This window comes from Canis lupus, chromosome 14, assembly GCF_003254725.2.
Source record: "Canis lupus dingo isolate Sandy chromosome 14, ASM325472v2, whole genome shotgun sequence".
In the NCBI taxonomy this organism is placed as follows: domain Eukaryota; kingdom Metazoa; phylum Chordata; class Mammalia; order Carnivora; family Canidae; genus Canis; species Canis lupus.
Window position 1 is genome coordinate 39,775,475 of NC_064256.1, and position 26,212 is coordinate 39,801,686.

The following is a 26,212-nucleotide window of genomic DNA, read 5'->3' on the forward strand; positions in this document are numbered from 1 at the left end:
AACTGGACGTAATCTTTGTTAAAGGAAATTATTGCATTTTTACCATTTTATCTTTTGCTTCTAATGTAACTTAAATTCCCATTCTAATAGTGGATTATAAGAGGCCTTAATTCTTTGTGTCTCTCTTAAAGCTGCAGCGACTACAATACCAGCTTTATGGCTTTTTTTTTTTTTAAATGCCGTGACTAAAGATCAGATTGTGAAGCCTCTGAGGCCGTGTCCCTGTGAAAGGAAACACAGCACATTACATTCATAAACAACTGTAGGAGTTTTCTTCATCCAGGAATAACTCGGGGCGTTAAGGTTTGCGGTCTTTTGTCTAGAGTGCAGCAAGAAGTGTAATGAAAACAAAAACACCAACACATAAAAATACAATTTATGCTCTTTTATCAAGCGAAGAAAAAGTTGGTTAACGTTTGAAAAGGGAGCAGTAATGTAAATTTATTGACAATTTTATTGTAATAATTAGATGTTTACACAGTCTGGACATTGTGGCTAAATCACTTCTAGCATGTTTATTTGCAGGGAGCTGTTTTCTGGGCAGTGCAGCAGGTTCATTAAGAAGACAGACTGTATTCAGATTCAAAGAAACAACCACCTCCCATTCTCCCCTGCTCTGCTTTATATTTACCAAAAGAAAAAAAAAGCTACAAATAATGAAGTAAAATACAGAATTCCCTTCATAAAGAAAACAACTTCTCTCATGGCCCCGAAATAGCTTGAAAATAAATCTCGTATTGAATATCTTAACGCAAAGCATTAGAGAGACCACCTTTAATGACTATAACTAGCTTTTAATACCTAGTGTGTAAATGGCAATCTGGTTTTGACTACGAATAAATTATAGCGCAGGATTAGGGAAGCTCTCGCGTCGGCCTTCTCTTCGAGAAAACAAAACAAAACAAAACCAAATCCAGTATTTGCTTTAGGTGAGAGGCTTCCCGTCTCCATATGTTTTAAATGAGAAAAACCTCGTTTAGGGAGGAATATTTCTTATAAGCAGTCTCAGACCAGATTAATGGATTAAAATTGCACACTTGAATAGTTTTACCAAATTTAAAATCTCCACCTGGCTCCCTTCCATTCATTTTTTGTGCTTCTGTACTAATCTTTAATGTGTTGCTCTAATATGCTTTTTGCATTTCCAAACTGAGCTAAAATGGAAATGACAGATTTTCGGTTATGCAAAAATAGCAATGAAGTACCAGGAAAATACATTGTGAACAAAATAATCCGTAGAAAAGATATGAAATGAGAATAATTTTATAGCATGATTGGGATCCAATAATCAAAGCATATTTGGGGCAATTATGTCAATTTTTAAATTTTAAAAACTGTTTAAAAACAAAAGCACTAAATGCTAAGCTATAATGTGTTTCCAGTCTCAGTACATTTCCATTAGAATTAAGTAGTAATCAATATACAGTATTTATTGCCACAGCACCGGAGGAAGCAAAGGACGGTGTGCTAGCAACTAAAAATTCTCTGCTGCACTTATTTAGGAAGAGGAGGAAAAGTTTTAGGAATGGGCTGATCTTCAATCATGGTTCCCCCTGTTCATTGCATTCCCAACTATTTCTCTTGACCAAAACAGTCATGAAAAATTCATTGTGAAAGTAATACTTTCCCAGTAAAGTTTATGATGATAAGAGAAGCTTTTATCTTAGAAAGAAAATAATAACAGGTACACCACATGACTGTTTTTAAAGTTAATGGAACTGAATAATGATTCAAAATAATCAAGGAAGCACATTACAGAGCACTGTTTTAGAGAGAAGTGCCAAAAATGAGTTCTATGCTATAATGGCATTATCAAATACGTTGCTAGAATTCTATACTGCATAACATTATACATTATAATTGCTAGGCTAAAAAATGGAATTTTCGATTCCAGACGCTGTATGATAACAAATATATTTAATAATCTTAAATAAACTCAAACTTACTTTGATATCTACACTTCTGAGTAATTCAAGATATGAGAAATGAATTTTTAAAAAATCAGATCATGAAAGCCATTATTATTTGAAGGAATATGCTCAATTTTTTAGATAATTTAAATTATTTAAGAGTCCTTTGCATTTTTTATTAGCTTTGCCTAAAGTTATAACATTAAAGCATTAAGGTTACATGTAATGAGGTTCTGGTTTGCCCTGATTTCTAGTCCCATATTTTCACAAACTATAAGCCGAGACTAGGGCTATATTACAAGGCTAATTTGGTCCAATAAAATGGTCTTCTTCCTAGATATGGACCTGAAGAAATGTTTAACTACAAAGTGTGTATTCACATGCAAACAATCACAGACACCCATCTGGAAGAAATGGTTCATAAAGAGAATAGATATTGGTCAAAAGGAACCTGTATTTTTCTTAGGTTATCTGTTACCAAAAAATATTCAAATGCTGAGTCCCACCAGCTATAAGCAATGTATACCTCAAACCTATTATTCCGATTGATGGTTTTAAATATCAGAAGAAAAGTCTAGTTCAAAATTCTACAGACAGAAGTAACATTCCTGTGTTACTGAAACCTCGATGAACAGAAAGTAACCATAGCTTAGAAATAATGGGCTTGATTCAAAAACGCATTTAGGATTACAGGGAGGATTTAATCCCAAACTCCTTGAGGATGGTTTACATCGATCCTTGCTATAAAATAATAAAGCAACAGCCTACTAACACCGTTCTGAACAGTAGTACAGCCATTGCTTATTGCTAACATTTTTTTCCCTTGCTCGCTTTTGGTGTGAAGGAGAAATTTTCATGTTGACCCGTTGTTTCGGTTCTCATATCTTCAAATGCAGGCAAGCCCTGTTTAACGCTGTCATTGGTTTTTCGGGCCACCTCCAAATATAACCTCACTTGAGCCCAACTATACCCTGGGAGGAAGAGAGAACGGTGCTGCTGGTGTTTGCAGGCAAGGAAACTTATCCTAAGGCACAGTGCATTCGAGAACTGAAAGTAGAATTTTGACTGACTCCAGTTCCAATGGTCTTCGTACTACCCAGGCTCAGCTGTGCAACCGTCCCCAACTGAAAGAAGAGTTTTTTTCCTAAAGGGGTAGGGGTCACTCGCGGCTTTCAGAATGTTTTACATCATTGGCAGCAACTCTAAAAGATATTTAAATTATTCACACACACACACACACACACACACACACACACAGCTCCTTGGTTCCCCTCACACTTAAGTCAGTAGCTATAAGCATTCCAGGAATTTTCCAAAACTCAATCTTTTCCTCTGGACTAACACTGAAATCCTCGCACCTACACCTACCTTCCCAACTGCACACTTAAAAAATTATAGACATAGATGATAGGTAGGTAGGTAGGTAGATAGATTCCAAGTGTATGTAATGTTTGTGTGTTTATTCCCAGTTTATTTTCAAGATAGTCTCTTAAATTCAGATTTAACGAAATCAGAGAACCTTTTCTTTCATGACTTAGGACACCACTAATGATTTAATCTGCCAAGAATTGCGCAAACGTAAGGCTACCTGGGGCTGTTCTCCTTCCCTGAGTTTATGTCCTGTCTATTTTATTTAGGTTATGAGTCTTCTTGGAAAAGACTGTGACGATGCTATGTTTGAAATGCCCCTAGCACACTGTGGGCACTTAAATGTAATTATTCAAAATGGAATCATTTAATTAGATAGGAAGAGAAACAGCAAGCCTGAGATGATAATAAAGAATAAAATAAATATGCTGACCCACTGAAGCAAAAAGCAACAGATAGATAACCACACACACAAGGCAGCCACATATTAGTTTTTCAATTCAGGATGTACGGTAACAAGCTAAACACACAGGTATATACCTTGCATTTGCTGGGTTCCCAGAAAGCAGAGAGCACGACTGACATTAATAACTCCATAGAGTGGTAAGAATTTTACCCCTCATGCCTCATACAACCTAGTTTCTTGGGAAAGCCTGAGGAAGAGGAGCAAAGTGGAGCAAGGAGATGAAAGCACGGAGTGGTAGAGACTCTACAGACCACAAGGGTTTGAACCAGGAATTAGGAATGAGTCTTCTATCGGCCTGGATGGGACGGGTTAATTTACATCAAATGGATCTATTTAGTGGGCAGCTGGAGAGCAAGACAATTTGGTCATTTGCACCCTGTTCTTCAGAAGCATGATCTGAATGGCAGGCACATTTCAGAGTACTCTGTGCAACGAAACACCCCTTGGAGACTGAACTTCAGGACATGCTCCTCTTTGGGACTATGAGGTAGCCAATAATAGTTCGGGGTGTTCTTCAGGCTATAAAAGGGCTCAAGCTTACCCCACCTCTGGTGAAACTGCAGAGCCCCATAATGGATGGTAGTCCTCATTTCTCTCTTATTCCTCTACCCCTGCTAGCCTCCAACCACTGACACAGAAAAAGATTTTTGTAAAAGCATTTGTTCAAAAACACAACAGAAGACTTCCTTCTTGGAGCCCTGTACAGGTGCCCAAGAGGTAACACCTCACACTTAGGAGCCAGAAAGTTACAGAATTATACCTGGGTGCCCAGGTGGCTCAGTCTGTTAAGTGTCTGCCTTTGGCTCAGGTCATGATCTCAGGGTCCTGGGATCGAGTCCCACATCAGGCTCCCTGCTCAGTGGGGAGCTTCTCCCTCTGCCCCTCCCCCCACCTCGTGTTCTCTTTCTCTCAAATAAATAAAATCTTTTCTAAAAGTTACAAAATTCTACAAGTTTTATAATGAAGTTTGCTCATTGACTGTAAAGGGCTGAACAGTTTGCTAATAATAATCCTTCAAACTGGCAGGAAAAAAAAGGATTTACTCCCCCCTGCCACCTACCCACAACAACTAAAAACAGTTTGAGACAGAAGCAGCTGCTTTTTAGACCTCTCTAAGGCTTTCCTGGCTGGTCAGTTGCCATGGGCTTGACTTTGGTGGAGATGGAGAGGATGAGAAAAGATCCTCGGAAAAGTACCCCTTTGGCCTTGTGTCCTCTCTCGACGCTCTGCTGCCTTGACTGACTCTTTTCAGAGAGACTAGAAGTTCGTGGATGGAAATACTCCTGTGTTAAAGTTTCTCCTTCATTATGGCTTAGCTGCTTCGGGTTTGAGACAGTCACCACAGGCTGTTTACTGCAAACTGAGGCAAATTCAGCTGTCCGATGATCCATTCCTGAACTTTTCATGTGCTCTAGACTATTTCACAAGAATTGTGTCATCATCAGTAGTCAATAAGCTTATACTGAGTGCCTACCACATGCAAACAGTAGAATTATGCATGTGGTTTGAACTGGTCACAGTACCAGGAAGCAGAATGTTGCTGCATAGAAGGGAGGGAGGCTGGCATGGCTAACTTCCTCCTCCTGGACGTCAGGACAGATTACCCTCAGTTTGCTAATCAGGAAAATGGGAATAAACAACAGATCTTACCTTCTAGGTTGGCAGGGAGGATTCAAGTACTGAGTGAGACAACAAGCAAACAGTTCATGTCGGCTACTGTTATTGCTTGTCACATTGTCATCATCACTTTGACATGATAGTTAAAGAACACGAGGTTTGCTAAACGAGCTCCCCAGGGGGCTAGGAAGAGGATGCAAGGGAACCTGCTTATTTGTTGGAATCTTCTCCTCCTCTAAAGCAGTCATTTTTAATTGGCATACATTGGTGTCATTAATTTTCTCTTTGGAGGGTACCAGTGTGACACTTGGCGCAAACAAGAGGTAAATGCTGCTCAAGCTACGCGACGGCACCTGCTCTGACTCTACAGCAGGAGTGATATTTCTCTATTATTAAGTCGAGACTGATAAAAAGGAAAGAGGCAAGTGTTGTTCCTATACAACCTGAGTAATGGACAGGAAAACAGTGAAAATGAGGAAGAGAGGAACCTAAGAAAACACTTTCCACGCTTCCCATGTCAAGAAAAGCACTTAGGCAATGGGCTTTTGAGGCGATCTCTGTTTTCACACCTTTGCACGTATCCACAAGCTTTTTGGCTTGCTTCCCTCCCAGCCTCCTCCCCAGCATACCGGGGCTATAGGCCGAGCGCTGAGGCTACGTTCTACATTTACAGGTCCTTTCATCTTGGGGAGTCAGAGCATTCAAGTTAACACAATGAGACAACTTTCAAGAAATAGGGGAGTAGAAGTTAAAAAGACTCCCAGGACATGAATTATGGTTATATTTGGCAGCAACTGCGAAACTTCCCACTTTCTGAAATTCCTTTCTGATCCATCCAAGGCCCCAGCTTCCAAGATCAGAGGGCTTCTCTGCCACGGGCCAGGTGGGATTCAAGCCAGCCATGATTTGGAATGTAATGGAAAGTGTACCTGGACCACTTGCCCTGCCTGAGTTACCTGTGCCTTCCTTAAAAGAGTGACAGTGCCGAACAGCACAGGGAGGCGGGAAGCCGCTGAAGACAAGCTGCCACACTCAACCTTCGTGTCATTCCCACCTCACCCAGTTCTGTTGCCACTGATCAAATCCAGTCCACTTGTTGATGGGGTCATGGGGACAATAAAAATACTCTTAGAGACACAGTGAAAGGGACCGAACTTTTGACAAAGAGAATGTTGTCATCCAGAAAGCTGATGTATGAACTGATAGGCATTTTCTCTACCGGGTGTAGAAGTCAAGCTCTTCCCTTCTTAAAGCTCCAGCCTTGAGATACGTCAGGGTGCCAAATCGGCTAATTAACAAATATTTACTGGACACACACCATATACTCTGAAGTACCCCGCTGGCAATAAATCCTATGTTTGTGTCCAAGTTATGATAGGGGAGATCCTACTAGGGAAAACAAGAGAAAGCCCTTCAAACCCAGCGTTAATGAAATGTCACTCCATGTTACTGTGATCATATAATTTTGTATTTATCTCATCACAGCAGAATGTTATGCCATCAGGGGTTCTAACAGATATTCTAGAACCCAATTATAAGGCAGTGAACGGGAATGTTGAAGCTGAGGATGTCTAGACATTGCTTGTTCCCAAACAAGAGGATTAATGGTTTAAATTATGCATTTGCATGTAGGTTAAGTTTGTAGAAAGATACTTTAATATGCTACTTACTTGTCTCTCTGTATTTTGGAATACTCAAGATTTTACTCACAAACTAAGCCATTCTGACAAATGTTTTTACGTTCTGTATGGTCATTCTATTCCTTCAACCTGAGTCAAGTTGTGCTGTCTATGGCTCGATCATGTTTTCATCTCCACCACCTCTTTCTGTGTCTTGTAGACTGCTCTCCAATATTCTTGCATCTCCTGAACTCAAGAGAAGTAGAAGTGATTTCCATACAGTTTGTGTCTATAACGTTCTATTCAATTGAAAAACAAACAACAGATTTATTTGAAATTTATAAGTGCTTTTCTCAAGTCAAAAATTCTCACAATGCTTCAATCAGTCCCACTGATGAAGTTCCAACTTTTAAACCACACAGATGCCAAGGTCAGTTTTCTTACAGTGGCTCACCTGCAACTCTGGATCCCTACCACACAATTCAGTTCTGGGTTCTGCATTTAATCATTGCCCTGGAAGGCACTAGCCTCTATGAAGGGAGTAGCAATAGTTTAGACTGGAGAAATTACAGGAAAGGTAGAAATCTTAAGAGCTAGGAAGGAATCTTGGCTGGAAACATTTGAGGAACAACTGAATGAAATCTCGACTCTTCGCGAGAGGCTATATTTGACATGTTTGTACACTAATAGCAACCCACCCCCCACGTATATAGATTTCACTTACAGATGGTTGAAAAGTAATTTTCTATGATCCTATGATACTTTATGTAATTATCTGTAATTAAATTAACACAAGGTAAAAATAGTCGACTTAAAATAATAGAAAGTATTCAAAAACAATTACGAGGCTGAGCAACATTGTTTTTCATAAGAGAAAGTGTCATATGCAACAGAGTGGCAAAAACAGAATGGGGTGAGCTGTGGTTAAGTGTAAATCCTATAGCAATGAAAGTCATTTGTATTATCCTTACTTCTTTGAATAAATTCAGATGACAGCTCTATTTCATTTCTTCATTCAGTTTGGAGGCCAGATGGCATTAGAATCATTTACTTCACCTTGTTGTGCTTAATTACTACAATCAACACACTATTTTCCAAATTAATCATAACAAAGTAATTTCATTAGTAACACAGCAGGCTGTTGAATTATTAGCATCATAACAGTTTGCAAACAATTAAACTTTATTTGAACCTTAAAAATTTGCAGAGTGGAACATTATTGTAAGATCTAATGGCAATAGAGTACAAATTCAGTACAGAGCAAATAATCAAGCAAAATGCTATATAAAATATGACTTACAATCACCTTTGGAAAAAATTAGCTCTCTAACTATTCATAGAAAAACAAATAAAAGCTAAGCAAACATAATGAGAACATAGCAATTAGCATATTTTCTAACAAGCCATGTTGTTTAAATGCACATTAATGATATTATTATGATCTTGAAGAGAGTGTGATATATTGTCAAGGGTGTAAAGAAAACTTTTTCCCTGGTAGTACAAATGATTTCACCAAATGAATATAAAGTAGTCATGAGCTGAAAGTAATGATTATTTTTCCTGTCACTCTAATTTTCAATCTTTTGTCTCCTTTCTTATCTCCCACCTATATTCAAGTTAAACAAGAACAAAGGCCAGAGGAGCTCTGGACAGAAGTAACACTTTATTTCTGTATTGTCACCATTCACAGCGACTATCTGGCTTGGAATTGCTGGTCATCAGTTGGCAAAGGACTCCCTCTCCTGGATTAACTGTAAAAGGAGGCAAAAATCTTTTACATGCTTTACATTCTGTTCCAGTGTGTGCCCGGGTGGGGGAGGGGTTGCCCAGTGGTTTAGTATGCAATGAAAAGCTGCTGCCACCTACTGGCCCAGCACTAAAATCTTCACTTCAACCAGAAGCATGAAACCTGCATCCACAACCAGGACTACATTTTCAGGGGAAACCACAACTCGTTTTGCTTTTCCAACTCTGTTTGAAAAACAGACCACTAAATTTATCTCCCATTGGCTCACTTTTGCCGAGATGATTTCAATCTACTCCCTTGGCTCTCTATTAGGAAAAGATTCACAAGTGCACAAATTAATTTCTGAAAGCTCTGGTTCAACAATGTCTAATTTATATAAACTAGAGTTTACCCACAATCCCTAAAACTAAAAAATATATTTCATTACGTTTGAGTTCTGGTGATCACAGTATCAAGAAGATAATGGTAAAATGTAAGTTCTGAGATATTGTTTATAAATAGTTTTATATAAATAAAGGGGGTTAAATATTATCAGTTTGTTCATGGCTAGAATCTTTATCTTTATAAAGCAAAGATCTGAAAAGTTCAAAAAAGGTAGTACCTACTAATTAATCAATGATTCAATATTAAGTGACTACAATTATCCAATCAGCAGAATGTTTTAATATATATATTTATGTCAAAGGCACACTGATACCTTGTGGGCATACCCTTGATTTCAAATATACACGAAAAGGTAATGTTATAATTCCACAAATCTTGCTCAGGTAGCACGACATATACCTCCAGGGTCAGGCTCACACCATCTTTCCATTAGCCTGTTGGTACATGTTCCCACCATGATTTCTATGCTCTCTTCCCTGAGCCTTTCCTTTTCTTTTCATTGCTCTGAGAAGCAGAGAGGAAACTCAGATCTGGAGTTCTACTGTTTTGTGGTGGGACTTTAATAGCATAGCAACGATCAGACAGGCCAAGACAGTGCTCCATTAGGTCTTCTTATTTTGAGAGTATGTTAAGATTCTTTATGCCACTGCATTATGCAAGAGGGGCTTTCTTATAGATCTTTTATTTTATTAAATTTAAACAAAACGGTGGTGGAAAATGTTGGCAAGCCCGTCACCTAACCAGGGTGTTTGTTACTGATGAAGGGCTTTGCACACGCCATGGTTCTGGCCTGCACGTGCGTCCCAGTGGACGGGACACTACCATCTGCAATTCTATCATTTTTTTCTTTCCTGTGGCTGTATTTAACATGAAGTAAAAATCAGTAGAAATTCTTGCATGAAAACATGTCACTACTGTGTGAAAAATCAGTACTAAGATCAATCATCTACAAAGTTTTAACAAAGCCACGTTCCTTAGATAGTAGCTACCAAAAGCTTGCATGATATATTTAATTAAAATCTCTATGAAATTATATATTACATTCTAAAATATAATTGACATCCAATTTGAAGAGAAATTACACCTCATACCAAAAGCAGCAGTGACTATACATATAAAATTGTGCTGAATTCTTCACACAAATCAAATGAGTAAATAAAAACTACATTTATTTCTTCGCAAAATAGCAACAGGTACAATTTTACTGCTTGCATCTAATTTACATTAATATTCTTTATTTAATTTCACATCAGAGGAATGTTATAATGAATGCATAAAATAACAGTCAAAGACAAATGTTCAACAAAACACAAAAAGGTTATGAGCTGCCACTCATGCTCTCAAGATGATTTTAAATCCACAGCATTTACAGACTAGCAGGAGACTCTTCCTTTTCCGCAGGCAGAAAGTTGCATCTGAATTTTTTTCTCCAGTTGAAATGTTGACTTTTCCTGCTTAGGAAAAAAAATATATTTTTAGCTAAGGAAAAATGAATATTTACTCAACATTTTGTCATTTCAGCTCCTCATAAAGGCCAGAAAGAGTGGTATTTTACTCAAGAGGAGAAGATTTGGAATAACATCCAGTTATTAGCAAAGGGACTTTCTCTAAATAATCTATTTCCAAAGTAAATTCTATCAAGTTATTTTAAAAATTAAACTAGATTTAAAAAAAAGAAAAAGATGTGAGAGCATGATCTTTGTGCTATCAGAAAACTACAAAGACTTTTTAAAAGGCAAAGACTCATAACGCAGAAACCAAGAGAACATATGAGCTATTACAGAATATTGGATTAAAATGTACTTACCCAGGACTCTCAAATATCATACATCTCCATTATGTAGGCTTTCGGCACCAAGCCAATGGCTCCCTTCATTTCTCCTACCCACCAGCCATATCTATTGTATTCCTAATTGAAAACAATATGCAATATTAACCTTTAGACTGGTATAAGTACAATGTCATTTATATGCAACTTCTTTGAAATGTTATTTCCTTTTATAAAGTTACAAGAGCTTGAGCTGCAAATTGAAACATTTTAATCTTTTTGTTTGTTTCTGGACACTTAAAAATGCTGTTAGGCAAAGATTTAAATTAACGCATAAGACCAAGCCTGTTTATTACTTGGTATAGAACACAGAAACAGTCACTTGGGATAAGAACCTAGCAAATGGAACTACAGGAGGAAGTGAGCTCCCTGGGCCAGGCCCATTTCTTTTCTCCCTCCCTCCCTCCCTCCCTTCTCTCTCTCTCTCTCTCTCTCTCTCTCTCTCTCACACACACACACACACACACACACACACACACACAGCCTGGGAGACACCTTTTCTGTGCAAACACCAGTGCTAGATGCTACAAGGTTATAGCCAAAATCCTTAGGATACCATCTTTGCCTTCAAGAAGCTTATTGTCTAGCAAGGAAATAATTATCTTTTCACAATGAACTGACTCCTAGTTAAACTTATAGAACTGGAAATTATTTAGAATGTAGAGCTATGCTCCTTCTTAAGAAAAATCTAATATATGAGTAGAGATATTTTAAATAGGTAAATGAGGGAATAAGAAAATGCTAATAAATATCCAAAAACATTTGCTTTGCAAAATAATTTTTAAAGGGCTCCTTTTAAAAGCTTCCCTAAGGCATTTATTGTTAAGCTTTCACTAATCATAAACTACATTAGATAAAAGATGGGTGGCAGGAATTTGCAGGTGGTGTTAGGTTCACCCTTACAGTGGAAGATCAATAAGAAATAAAGTATCTCAAGTTATAAAGGCGAAATATTAATCTAGCTGTACAAAAGAGTGATTGATGAGTCACTTTTGCACTTACTTTGCAGTGTGAGATAACCTCTACCTCCAATTCTCCCCTTTGCCTCCACTGACAGATACACCACTGCTTTAGGCCTCGTGAGCACACTGCAACCAGTCTCATATGTCTGCCAGATTGACTAATGTATTTTTATCTCAAATTTATTTATGTTTAGTGAGATACAAACAAAGTAAAATGAATTACAAGTTTCAAGAATAATATCTTCCAAAAGCAATACTCTGCAAAAGCACTGTAGGACCCAAATTTAATTTTTCATATAAGATAAATTTTTAAAATCAATCCCCAAAGTAATTCAATAGGCTATGATTTTCCAACATCTGAGTCATAGATAAATGTGCATATGCATATTGAGTTACATGTGGGGAGGGAATGTTCATACTGGCACAGACTTACCATCTGTATTGAGTAGTATGCTATTGACCATCAGAAAGGAAAATCATACAATTCCTCAATACAAATGTAGCAACACTAGCAGTGTGTATTGATATGTAGTCTTTCAACAGAGAGAATACCATATTAAAATCTGTATGGCTTTTTAACAGTGGGTTGTACCAGAATGAGGTTTATAGGAAGAGTAAGATGGAAGGAAAAGGTGGGGGGTGGGGGGCATCAGGCTAACCCTACACTTATTCTAATAAGGGCACAACTCTGGTTTATGAGGCAGAGGACTCAAGACTTTTAAGTTTAAAAGTTCAATGTTAGGAGCGTCTGCGTGGCTCAGTTGGTTAAGCATCTGCCTTTAGCTCAGGTCATGATCCCAGTGTTCTGGGATCAAGCCCCGCACTGGGTTCCCTGCTTAGCAAGGAGCCTGCTTTTCCCTCTCCTGCTCCCCCTGCTTGTGCGCGCGCGCTCTCTCTCTCTCTCTTTCTCTCTCCCCTCTCTCTCCTCCTCCTCTCCACGTCAAATAAAAAAATAAAATCTTTTTTTAAAAAGTTCAATGTTTAGTGTGAATTTAGTGGATAAAACTATCTAAGTGACAAAAATAGTCTGATGTCCGAACTCAGTGATAGTGACTATAATCTATGTAGGATCTGTTTATCAGAAGAAAACACCAACTTACTGAAAGCTATGATTAGCAACCATTATATCTTAATAGCTACCTAATAAAACTGCCCTTTTCAATTTTTAAGGCAATGAATACAATTAGAGCCTAATGCTTCACAAAACAAATGTATTTAACCTTCCAGAGGCAAAAGGCCTACATTGTAAGATTTCAAAAAGGATGCTTAACAGGGTAAGTCTGAATATGAGAGCTCTTACCCAATACCAATCTAAGTTTTATTTTTTTTAAAATATTATTTGTAAAGGGTAAAAGAACTAGCCCCCCCAACAGGCAGACAGAGAGCATACTCAGTGTGAGGGTGTATTGAGATTCAAACCTGCTTTCAGAGAACAGCCCTCAATCTGGGTCTCAGAGCTTATATTCAAATAACAAACAAGAATGCTCAAGTCACTTTATAATATTCCGTGTTGGCTATAATCTGTACTCTCAACTAAGGGCATATTATTGTTCTCAAAAAGCTCACTCACATCCAAATTTAAGAAACTGACTTCCAATGAATCATTTCACCAAAGGACCAATGGCATACTTCACACCTGAGAGAATTCTGCTTGACGGTCACTGGTAAGATTTATTAAATAGAAAGTACAGTCAAAAACAGGAAGGAGGAGTTTTATTCAGCTGCAAACAAATCCCTTAAAAGTAACATTCCAGCAAAGCATAAAGTTTCAGACTCAAATAATCTTAAATGCTTCATTTAATTTAAAATAATTCAAAAGCATATGAAATTCGCTCATCAAACTCCAAAATATCACAGGTTTCAATCAGAAAAGGGTAAAAACCCAGAATGTTCATTACTTTACATTTGTAAAGAATTCCATAGGATACTCCTGTGTGGAATTAAGAGGTAAAATAAAATACAGCAAGGAAAAAATCTAGGAGGTAAATTTATGGATTTACACTGTGGCCATTAGAGTATGTCGACAAGATTGCAAACACAGAAGCTTTTACTTTTATCATTACCATCCTCTGTATGAGCCTCCTGAGCAACATGAATCCCAATTAAACCATTTGCAGCCTATAAATTGGAATGAAGATGCTTCTTGGAGTACGGTATTCTAAACTTGAACCTCAAGATTCAATACCATGCAAGCTTTCCCTTTAAAGAAGAAGATCTGCCTCTTTGCCTTCCCTGTTTGCCGTTCCCAAATAAATTTGATTACAAATGACATATTACTTAGGGTGGGAAACAATACAATCTGTACAGCGTTGTCGTACCATCCACATACTAATTACGGTATTGTTCTAAAAGTCACAGGTGGGTCATTAACAGCAACAACAAAAAGATAAACAACCCTCAAGCCTTATCTTGTTATTAAACAAAAATAAATAAATAAATAAATAAATAAATAAGTAAAGAGACAGAACCATACCGGGCTGCTGCCTAAATCTCTGAAAGGTGAGGAAGCATCATGTCATCTTTATGGCACATGAGATCTCAGGTACAAGAAGGTCTGCCATCTGGTATCCTTCACCCTACTCGGCTCTTAACATCAACTAAAACGCTAACATAGGCAAGTGACTGTGCTTCGGGAGGACTGATAAAATAATGAAGAGTCCTTTAATCTACAGGAAACCATTCCAGTCAATTTATAAGAAATATTGCATCCCTTTGTAGGACGTGTAATTATTTTCTATTAATCATGTGCTATAAAGCTACATTATGCGGTTATTCTGTTATCACTAGAAAGAGGCCTGCAGTCAGCTTCTGACAATGTTAGGTAATTACTAACACAAAGCTTCTTTCTCCTCCCGTAGTAATGCTATCAAGATCCAGAGGTGTAGTGATGCTTAGTGTATAAAAATAGTACTCAAAAGAAATTCAATATCTGCAAAATGGATGGCTTCCAGGCAAAATGTAATGTGGCAGTCAAAGAAGCAAAAAAGCCAAACTTGCCCAATAATCCGAGAAAATAATCGTGAGGCAGCACTGCACAGTTGTGCTCCAACTCCTCTGTTTTCAATTTTCCTGCCATTAAAATAGTTTTTATTTGTTTTATTTTGTAGTAAAATTTTCGGCCTCAGCTAATAGTTATTAAGCAATAAATGAAAGGGATTATGTAGTTGTGCAGGGAGAAAGGACTAGTTCTGATGGTGTGAAACCAACACGATAGTAAACGTATGTCTGTGTTTACTCATTCACTAAATCTTTGCTTTCTGCTAGTGTATTATTTTACATTTCAATATAGCCCCAACATTCACTGGAATCCTTCTCAGCATCACGATTCTCATTTCTCAAGTGTGTTAATCTACTCTCTGCAAACCATACGGTAAAAAATGTTGCCTTAACAGAAACTTGAAACACTAATAAGATTTCCTGATGCACACTACCCCTTCCAGAAACTAGTTACCAACCTGTCTGAACGCAACAGGTGTTAGAAAGGTTGAAAGATGACCCATCTTTTCTCCAAACCTGTATCTGTGCTTTAAAACATACTAGCCTTTTGCAGAAATGAAGTTAATTTTATTTACAAAATATAAAATGCATTGAGTCTCAGAACCAGTGGACTTTACCATTGTTCTCCAACTATTCACTGTGATATTCTCAATTTTTCACGAACATGGTAGTAGTATGAAATCCAGATACCTATTTAAAACACTAAAATACTTTCTTCAAGGCTACCTCTTCAATCTTTTCCTTTTTACTATCTCCAACTAGAAACTTTCTAAAATTCCTTTCATTTCTCATACGCCCATCATTTCAGCCCTTAAAATGCACGACAGGAACCTGACAACCCCAGTGTTTTACTATTATTATCTACACATTAACTCCTTGAGTCTTAGTCTCCTGAGCTGATAAATGAGGAATTCGACACTAACACTCCCTGAGGTCCTCCGTGATGTCTGAATACCACCCTCCATGAACCTGCTTTAAGACACTGAGTCTCCTAGTGGTTTATGGAAATCAATCTCATTACTTTATAATTCACTATGCAGGTGTGACTTTGAGTTACGCTAATTCAAAGAATTATTCCCCCTCCCCTCTACTGTGTGCTCCATTTTTAAAGCAAGAGAGACAAAGGACAAGCAAGAAAGCCGATAGTAAGAATTCAGCTATTCTAACAAAATTTTACTTTCTATTCCAGAGTCGAGACGCATTTAACTCAAGCTGCTTTAACTCAAGCTGCTACACAATCCATATTTACAATGCCACATGGTAAAAGCTGCTATTCAGTCTGATGATTCAGACTGCTATTCAGACTGATGGTAGGCAAAGAAAAGCTCGAATCCTATTCAGTAGAAGGTGGCCTTGCTACACAGTGTATTTCTGACCGGTAGGAGACTCCTGACCCTGTTCTCAGGCTCACCCACCTGTCTATTCCAACTGTCGCCACTGCTTCAGCCCTTCATCGCCTCACCCCGGGTTATAGCATCATCAGCTCTGCTCCTCTGTTCCTCCCAGAAGCCTCTTGAGTCAAGGTTCAAGCACTGCTCACGCGCTTACACCAGCTCCCCAGTGCAGGAACTGCAAACTCCTCCGCTTGCCTCTCCCCCACCCTGCTGGCAACATTCTCTCACGGCTCTGGTCCACGCGGTCCACCTTCCACGCCACACTCATTCCCACCTCTGCACGTAGCGCTTTTCTCCCCAGGGGGAACATCCCCCCTACCTCACCCAAATCCAAACCAGCAACTATGACCTGACTCAAGTTACCTGGCTGTCATGCATTGTCCTCCAAATTATTTAACCCGTCCTCACATCTCTCATCTCAAACTGAGCATTTATTGTCCAGTGGATTTTATGTACTTTTTGTCCCTTCAACGAAAACCAAGTCCAGACTCACTGAGATTGGGACAATGCCTTACACTTGACCTGTGTGCCCCACACAGTGGATATGCGAAAGGTGTTCAATAAGAACAGACTGGTTGATGAAGCATACTTTGTCTTCATTTCGGATGATGCACCAGTTGACAATCCTTGGTGTTTTCTTAAGAAATGTAATTTCCAAAAGGTCTTTTTCCTTTTTGTAGATCAGACATATTTGAAGACTTTTCATAATGATTAAGCAAACATTTGTTCTGAGGTGTGTTTAGCTTCGCAACTGAAGCATGTTGTTCCTACTTGGGGCATTGTTCCTACTCACGGTGTTGTTCCTACTCAGGGCATTGTTCCTACTCGGGGAGTTGTCCCTATGTGGAGTTGGCTGCTGCTCACCATGTTTCTTTCTTTTTTTTAAAAGATTTTATTTATTTATTTATGAGAGACACAGAGAGAGAGAGAGGCAGAGACACAGGCAGAGGGAGAAGCAGGCTCCATGCAAGGAGCACGATGCGGGATTCGATCCGGAGACCCCAGGATCATGCCTTGTCTGAAGAGTTTAAATTCCACCTGCAGAAAGAAAGATGTCTGTCCCCTCTACAATAGGGACCAAATGATTCCAAATCTTTGAAGACCTGAATTCAGTTGAATTTATTGTATGTACCAAAGAGGTTAAGAGAGAACCTTGTAAAGGTAAAAACAGTGTGGCAGGTGTAAAGGAAAATCTAGTGGGCTTTCAACTCCTCATTGTTCTTGTGATTATTTTCCCAGAAGTTTCAGAGTTTCATCCCAGTTCTATAACTAACTAGATATACAACCTTGGGCAATCCCCAAGTTTTTTAGGGGTGACTTTCTTGGTTTATATTCATAGCACTCTTTGAGACTCCGCAATAATCCAGTTACATACTTAACATAAATCAATAAATCTCATTATTACACATTTGGACTATCACAGAATTACCTTTATGAAGTGTGTTGTTATATTTACTGTAACATTTTTTTGTGAAGGGTATTATCTGCCACTGTTGTACTCTTTATTATATAAAATTGTTGAGGTCAGACAATCAGTGAAGATTATAGAAACTCTAGTGAGGCTTTTTTTTTTAAAGGAATCAGATCTAGGAAAAGCCAATCCCTCTTTTTTTTTATTAAAAGGGATTATTAGTTCCTTGTCCCTCCCTTTTATAGTTGGCTACTGAGAAGCTCAGGGCTGAGTTGGAAGTTCAAGTGCTCAAATTCTAGTTGGTTAAGGTCTCTACAGGAGTAGTCTTTTTCCCTTGGGTCTTTTATTTATTTTCCCCTGTTACGTTGAGCTCTGAGATGTCCCCACCTACAAAGCAAAGGGCAAGCACTAAGGTTCCCCTAACCCTAGGATTCTATCATTCTAAATTCTTTTAAGAGTTCATGGTTATTTCCTATTTTTACTTGTATTTTCACAAACACACACTAAACATATATCTGCCATGATATTAGGAATTAGGGATACAAAAATACTCAAGACACAGTATCTACCTCAAAGAGTTCAGGATCAAGAGAGAGAAACTGATACTCCTAGACCCCATGTAGGCATAGCAAAGGAGAAAGAGAGAATGCCCTAAGTCAGATCTGCATTGATTCTAGGAGAAGGTACTTCCTAGCTGGTATCCTCAGGTGATTTACATAACCTTGCTGAGCATCAGTTTCCTCATCTGGAAAATGATCACACCAGAGACTGCATAGGGTGATCTTCGATCAGAAGAGTGAAAGCATATTGGGTGCCTAGAAAAGGACAATGCAAGTATGCAACAAATCCTTTTTTGTTCCCTCCTTCTCCCTTCCCACTCATTGTATAGCAAAAACCAGGGCAATGAAAAGAGTATGTTGGGGTTCACTATAAGGCAATGTGATTATTATGAGTTCTTTACCCTGCTCAAAGGGAATCTGGCCTTTAAAGGGGTGAGGAGGGAGACATCTCAAAGGAATGAACACTGCTATATCTTCATTAAGGAGGTCTCTGAGTTTTGGGGGGTGGGAGGGACAGAAAGGCATAAAAATCATTAATTTTTCAATTTTGGATTAAAAAAAAAACTTATCAACATCGTGCTGAATTTAGAGTTATTTTGTTTTGCTTCTGGCTTATTCCATGCAGAACTAGACCACACAGCCTTGCCCCCTCCACTGCCACTTCTGCTCTGCTTGCATCTCTGACATGGCCTTCTGGCTTATCCTTGACCTCTCAAGCTACTGCAGGGGCTGAGCCTTCCAGCCTGCCTCCCATAGTCACCTTCCCCTTTCATCTGTCAACATTTTCCTGAAACACTCCTTCCATTTTACGTAAGAGAAAACAGGGAAGTACTGAAACATGCTGTTCGTGCAGAGATAATAAGAGGAGTCCCATGCCTGGAACCAGAACATTTTCTGAGGGCAGGGGGTGAAGGTGGGTGCTGATTAGGTCTGCCTAGGGGTTCATGCCTCACTGTACCTACGATGTTCCCATATTGACAGCATGAAAACTAAATGCCATCAGACCCAAACAAATGCAGTCACAAATACACATACTCCTCCTCCTTCCCCAGAGGCTGTATGATATAACAACATTTTGGGAACTAGCTTAGCGTCAATGTATGTCCTATATTGAGATGTCCTAGTTACTCTTCAGCAGTTGGCTATGCTATTTGTGGCACACTGGGTCAGATGGTCACAAAGGAAAAACTAAGAGACCTAAAAAGTAACTCTGCCACTAGAGCTCGATAGGACTGTCATTTTTGTTTTCTTTTACTTATAAGTTTGAAGCCAGAAAAGCCCTAGTAGCACAATCTGTAGCTTTTCACAATGAGAAGCAAATGATCAGTGACAGTCTCAATTCACCAATCATTGAAAAGAGTCACAAACAGATATAGAGGCAATGCTTGAACCTCCAGCCAATACACACTAAACAAAACAAAACAAAACAAAACAAAAAGCCCCTTTACTGCACATTAGTGAATACTGTCAACCTACATTTCCTGTTTTGACTTAATAAAAAGATTCTCAAAAGCCGCAATGCTCAAATCACATGTGTCCTAGACTAGATAAAATATTCCAGGACTCTTAACTCTCTTGTTTTTCTGTTAATACCAGACAAAGTAGAGTGCTTCTTTCCTGCTGAAGCATAGCTCCCCTGTCATTACGTCTCTAAAAATAATTTATCACTTTAAAAGTAAGAATAGGAATGCAGTTAGCAATTTACCGATGAGTCCAGATTGAAAGATAAACTGATAGAGGACTCTAAATCCAGAACATCAAGTAGAATGACATAACCAAAGAGGTATGCAGGGCAATGGAATATGCCTATAGCTATATAACCTGGATCCTGCTATTAAAATTCTAAAATTTCATAAACATAGTTCTATGAGAATACTATTAACTAGAATATTATGTCCATGTTTAAGGTGTTAATAAAAGCGAAATGTAGACTAGTAATGAAATTTGACATAGTTTTAAATAACCGGATTCCTTTAAAAGAAAAAATGAAAAGATATTTTTACTTCAAATATCATTTTCCCCTATCAAATGAATAGACACCGGGTTGTGTGTTTCAGAATTAATTCCCTAATAACATTGCTCTCATTAAAATTAGAAATTCCACTTTCACCTGTCCCTGTAAATGTGCCCATTGTTTTTAGGGGAGAATAAAAAGATTCCTAAATTCCACTGAACTACTGAAGTCCATAACACATTTTATTTTAATAGATGAAAAATAGCAGTGACCCAATGTGAAGGGAACTTTATGCAAAAAGTCACTTGGCTCTCCTTTTCGGATAAGCAGTACTTAAATTTATTATTAGTGGGCCTCCAAGGTCAAAACTTAGAAAATGCCAGACACTTTGAAAGAGAGGCCAGCTCAGCCAGGGGTCACATGACAGCTGCTAATTGCAAAATGTTACAAAGGGAAGGGGGGCAGGGCAGGTTATCTGCTTATGCTTCTTTATTGCAACATTGGATTTTTACTAAAAAAAAAAAATTTTTTTTAAAGGCTAAGATTTGTGTAATTCTCAAAAGAGGCCTGAAGTAAAGTAATCACCCCCAGGCTGGCTGAGCACAGCTGACACCCCATCAAGGCTTCCTTGCAAAAACAGAGCAAGAGGACCGAATTTTAAAGTCAAACTATATTTCTGTAGTGAATTTTAATGAAGACAGCCCAATCGCCAAACTGGTTCCATCTTTTTCTGTCATTTCACCTACAAAATTAAAACCCTCTTTTTTAAAATATTTTATTTATTTATTCATAGAGACACAGAGAGAGAGGCGCAGAGATACAGGCAGAGGGAGAAGCAGGCTCCATGCAGGGAGCCCAATGTGGGACTCGATCCCAGGTCTCCAGGATCACACCCCAGGCTGCAGGCGGCGCTAAACCGCTGTGCCACAGGGGCTGCCCTAAAACCCTCTTTTATTATAATGCACATGATTTTTAGTCTTTGATTTATCTAAACTTTGTATTTCAAGTGTATCTTTTCTTAAACTATCTTGTGCTGCCTTTTTTAAGAGTATTTTCAGCACTGACAAACTTCTAGAAGGTAAGTGAGATGAGTGATAATTAAATATTGCAAAATATAGATCAGTTAATTTTGAAAAGCAAGTTGTATTATTATTATTATTATTATTATTATTATTATTAGGATTTATTTATTTGAGAGAGAAAGAGCAAGCATGGGGAGGGGCAGAGGGTGAGGGAGAGAGGAACTTTAGGAGATTTCAAGCTGAGCAAGGTGCCTGACACGGGCCTGATCCCATGACCTCAAGATCATGATCTGAGCCTAAAACAAGAGTTGGACACTCACCAACTGCATCACCCAGGTGCCTCAGTCTTATTTCTTTAAAGTCTCTTAAATGGCATTATTTATTAGAGAAGTTGTGGCATTAATTTCTTTACAAAGTACACATTTTTTATGCCTCTACAAATACTGTATTAAGGCTCCTTAAAAATGTATTCTTCTTTATATATACAATGTTTACATTTCATTCAGAATGATGAAAAATTTATGATTAATGTTAATACCTTATTGATATGAGATAGGTAAGTAATAATCCATAACTAGACTTAGAGTTAAGTTTATGACATCATTCTGTGTACATTAGCAGTAATTACCTGCACCACTCATTCCAAGCCACTAGATGGTGTAAAAAATAAATTAAAATGGTAAGATTCCATCCTATCACCATAAAATCTAATATAACTGAGAAAGATGAAACAAATTTCTAGACATATAACAAGGCTAGCAATTTCTACACTAATTGTACTTTTTAAAAAATGTATCTCTTTACCATGATCTAGAAACAAGTCCTTTTGAGCAATTTTTCACTCTCTTTTGAGGAGCTTAAAGTAGTACTTACAGTAGTATTAAACATTCAAACTGCTTTCATTCACATATTAAATGCATTTTTGATACTAATTTATGGTCTATTTTAGCCAAAATTTTCATAAAAACTGGAAGACCAAGGCAATAGAAAATTATTAGAGTCTCCAGAGATTCCTATCTGGAACTGTCTTCCCCAAAATTAGGGAAGAATCTTGACAAGCATACACTGCCTCCCAAAGCAACCTGAAAACCAAGAGCCAAGATGGCCATCAACAGCCCAGAATTTGTCCACATTCCATCAAGGGAGAGTTAAGTGTCCTTTCTTTTTACCCACATCAGGATTTACTTGATTGATTCTACTAGGTCCATAGCTGAATAAATATCAGTACTAAATCATTCAGCCAACAGTGATAACATGCTGGCGAACGATGTCTTGTCTCTTCTTTCAAAAACCAAAATGAGATCCAGATAAAATAACCCTTTCTAGAAGGCCCCTCATGAAATGATGCTGACTGTGGAACTTCAAGCCTTGTGAAGAGCTGATAGAGAATGGATTCTTTTTGGTAAATGATATCCAAATAATAGCACTTAGACATTTTAGATGGCAGTATAATCCCCTTCCTTTGAGCTGAATCACTACTAACCTTAGCTCTATGCTAAGCTTCACACATAAAATTACAACCTCCACAAAACAGGTTTGGGAGAAGAGCAAGTGCCTACCTTGGGATCTGAGAAGGATAATATACACCTATGATTGTACTTTGAACTTCATAATAACAGAAAGCAATTTTCTGAGACCGTGGGAACTCTTGTTTGACAGCCTATCCTAGAGGCTGATACTCTGAGCTTTTCAGCAACAAGGACAGCTTGATTCATAAAGAAGGCTTTAAGAACAGACCTGTGTGGGTTTCATGAGTTTCACATTTTACCATAATATAATGACTATATGCCATTTATCCCTATAATTTGGAATTCCAAGTATAAGCTAATCAACCTTTTAATTTTAAACACAGTTGCAGCTAAGTTGGTGAAAGAAATTATAAGCTAAGTAGACTTGAGGAATAATTCCAAGAACCTTTCTTGAACTGAAATGTTATCAGTTTGGTTTCTATATGAAGAAATTCATGGGATGTCTCGATGGCTCGGCAGTTGAGCATCTGCCTTTGGCTCAGGGTGTGATCCCGGGGTTCTGGGATTGAGTCCCACATCTGGCTCCCTGTGGGGAGCCTGCTTCTCCCTCTGCCTATGTCTCTGCCTCTCTCTCTCTGTGTGCCTCTTGTGAATAAATAAATAAAGTCTTAAAAAAAAAAAAGAAGAAATTCACTCAAGAAAAGTGTTGTCTTGAGGTGCCTGGGTGGTTCACTCAGTTAAGGGTCTGCCTTCGGCTCAGGTCATGATCTCAGGGCCCTGAGATGAAGCCCTGCTCTGGACTACCTGCTCAGCAGGAAATCTGTTTCTCCCTCTCCCTCTCCCCACTGCTTGTACTCATTCACTCTCTCTCAAAAAAAAATAATCTTTTTTTTTAAGTGTCTTAATTCAGGACAATTATATACTCAATAATAGGCTCAATCCAAGAGTTGGCTTTAAAGAACTAAAAGCATCTTTCCTTAAAAAAAAACAAAAAAACAAACATACATACTAAGGAACAGAGTACAGAGAGAAATAAGTGATGAGTCTTAGCTCTGAGCGCCTCAACTAGCAATGATCACAGCTTGGCAATATTTACTTGGTAAATATTTTCCCCTGATAATCTCCAAGTGCTTGTATAGTATTCCTCTTGGATTCCTGATTCTTGGCATGGGCCCTTTCTGCCCACCGTAAGTACTTTATAACAGTTTCAAATTAAACACAAGGAAGAAAAGGAAGGAAGATATGAGTACAAGAGAAAAGTAGAAAGCCTTAGTCTAGGAATCAAGATGCCTGGTTAAGTACTGGCTCTGGCACTCTCTTGACCCAAGTTCCCATACCTGTAAAACCAAGAATAAGTAAATGATCATCACTCAGATTCCTCATTCAAATATTCTATGATTTTCTACGTTACGATTTTTATCCACCAGCCATCTTATGTTCATAGTCAGTAAGTGACCTTATTTCCAAATTCTCTTCCACATCTAGCAAGTCATACTTTCTGAAAAGTACGAATGTTTCTCTAATCAAGAAACCACATTAAATTCCCAGACTTATATAACTTCTCCTTACTTATATTTAAATGGTTTTCATACATCATGTGTTTCTCAAATAGCTTCATAAAGTAGACTGGGGGAGTTTGTTTAATCCCCATATTACAGTAGGAAAAGTTAAGTATGAAAAGAAATGGAGCTCACACATGTCATCACAATTAAGAAACATGACTTTTAGATCTAAGGACAGACCGATTTTCAAACATTCAGGATGTTAAGAGGCAGAGACACTGATTTTTTACACATATCTCTATATAAAGAGTTGCTCATAGCAACAGACTCTGCCATCATATTTACAAATACAACTATGTTAAACTTAAAAAAATCACCTAAACCTGTCTGAATAGAAAAAGCATTGCTTTTAAATTGTCGGAACACCAATGTATTTACATAAAGATGAAAAACTTCTACTATAAACAGTGCTTCCAGTAGTGAATGGCAGACAAAATCAGAATAAGCACACAGAAGAATAAAAAGGAAGAGGAAAGAAAAACATAATAAATAACCTAATACCTTACAATGTTAACTTTCACATAAGTATATTGTTTCTGGAGAAGGCAGTGTGTGGATGTGAGCCAAAGGCTGAAGTGATAGGTAAACATACTGTTAAGTTGAATCCTGTTATCTGATTGTGTTTAAAATTTGATTATATTTCACTTGACAAAATAATTAATTATTGTGAACTCCCAATTGTTAACAAAGACCTAGAGGAATTCCAATTGGCATTTTTCCCTGGTGCCGTAAACCCGGATGCATAAAAATCTAGCCTTGTAGTCACCCTTTACAGTTGTCATTTGGGGTGTCTTCTTACCTTGCTAAGAATGTAAATCACATCACCACGTTTAAATGACAACTCATCAGAAAGAGCTCCTGTGCAGTCCCACAAACCCTGGTAAAAGTTAGCATAATCGGTGCTTTTATCTCCTAGGAAGAAGAAAGAGAAAACACGAGTTAGAGCTTTCATGTAACGGGCCCATACTTAAAAATGAACCAGGAGGGGTAAAGGGCCACCTCAAATCACCAACATGGGCTAACAAAGTTCTGTGCTGATTCAAAGAACATGATTACATTTATACACAAATCCTACTTCCTGTCATGATCTGATTAAGGGCTGTTTTTCAAAAAGACCTCTTTTTGAATCTCTTCTTTCTCTCCCTCTTTTGCTTTATCTAAAACCTGTACTTGCAATGTGTTTGCATCAAACCTGCACCTGAAAGTTCCTTCCCTCTTCTTTTTTTGACTGGACCTAAAAGCACTCGCAACATGTTTTGAAGGTGAGTCGGCCACACTGCAAGGTGAACAACACCCATGACATGTGATAAACGTACCGGGCAACAACCACCTTACAGAATTTCTGAAAATTACCAGAAAAGACAGATGACGGGAGAGAGAGAATGTGTTAGAATTTGGGAAACTCCATAAACAATAATAAATAATATTCAAGGAGCCGATAGGGCGCAGATATAACCCAAACGAGGCAACGGTTTTTGTTTGTTTGTTCTAATTCTAAAACCTACAGCTGGTGAGAGGAAGACGATCAAGTGGGAATAACACAGAGGGTAATTCCAGCTCTTATCTTTGGGGACTTTCGGAGCGAAAGCCTCTCAAAGTGATTTCTAAACATTTTAGCAACTTTGAAATCGCCAGTGCTGAAGCTGCATTTTTCAGGATTTCTGTCAGCCCTAGTTTAGGACATTATGCTCTGAATAAACATGCAACATTCACCGGAGTTATCAGCTCATCCTTCTAACAGCATAAGCACAATGGATGTGATGTGCTCAAACTGCCATACAGACCATTAACTGATTGATTATTTAGCGCTCTCCGCTCTGTAATACCACAATAAACCGGGTAATAAATGCTTTGTCACTTATACAATGTGGGTCTCTTGAAACGCAGCACAGAGTTAAATACACTGGATGCTTTTGTTACACTGAGAACTGTTTCCTGTTTT

The 26,212-nt window shown here is 38.1% G+C and overlaps 1 protein-coding gene and 1 long non-coding RNA gene across 5 annotated transcripts in view; one reads left to right on the top strand and one right to left on the bottom strand.

Annotated features, from left to right (window-relative positions):
- Positions 1-6,126: 6,126 nt before the first annotated feature.
- LOC118350626 (uncharacterized) lies at positions 6,127-9,258 on the top strand. The gene is made up of 2 exons (XR_004804807.2): positions 6,127-6,989; positions 7,201-9,258. It is a non-coding gene; the product is annotated as an uncharacterized LOC118350626 (long non-coding RNA).
- SKAP2 (src kinase associated phosphoprotein 2) overlaps positions 8,145-26,212 on the bottom strand; it is a 178,023-nt gene continuing 159,955 nt past the window's right edge. For 3 of the 4 annotated variants that reach the window (XM_025464446.3, XM_025464448.3, XM_025464451.3), the window contains 3 exons: positions 25,070-25,182; positions 10,919-11,020; positions 8,145-10,565 (listed from right to left, as the gene is read on the bottom strand). In XM_025464446.3, the coding sequence (XP_025320231.1) occupies positions 10,928-11,020; positions 25,070-25,182 (206 nt within the window). In that variant the 3' untranslated portion in view covers positions 8,145-10,565; positions 10,919-10,927. The remainder of the gene's footprint in view (positions 10,566-10,918; positions 11,021-25,069; positions 25,183-26,212) is intronic. The other variant, XM_025464447.3, reaches the window with a different exon arrangement.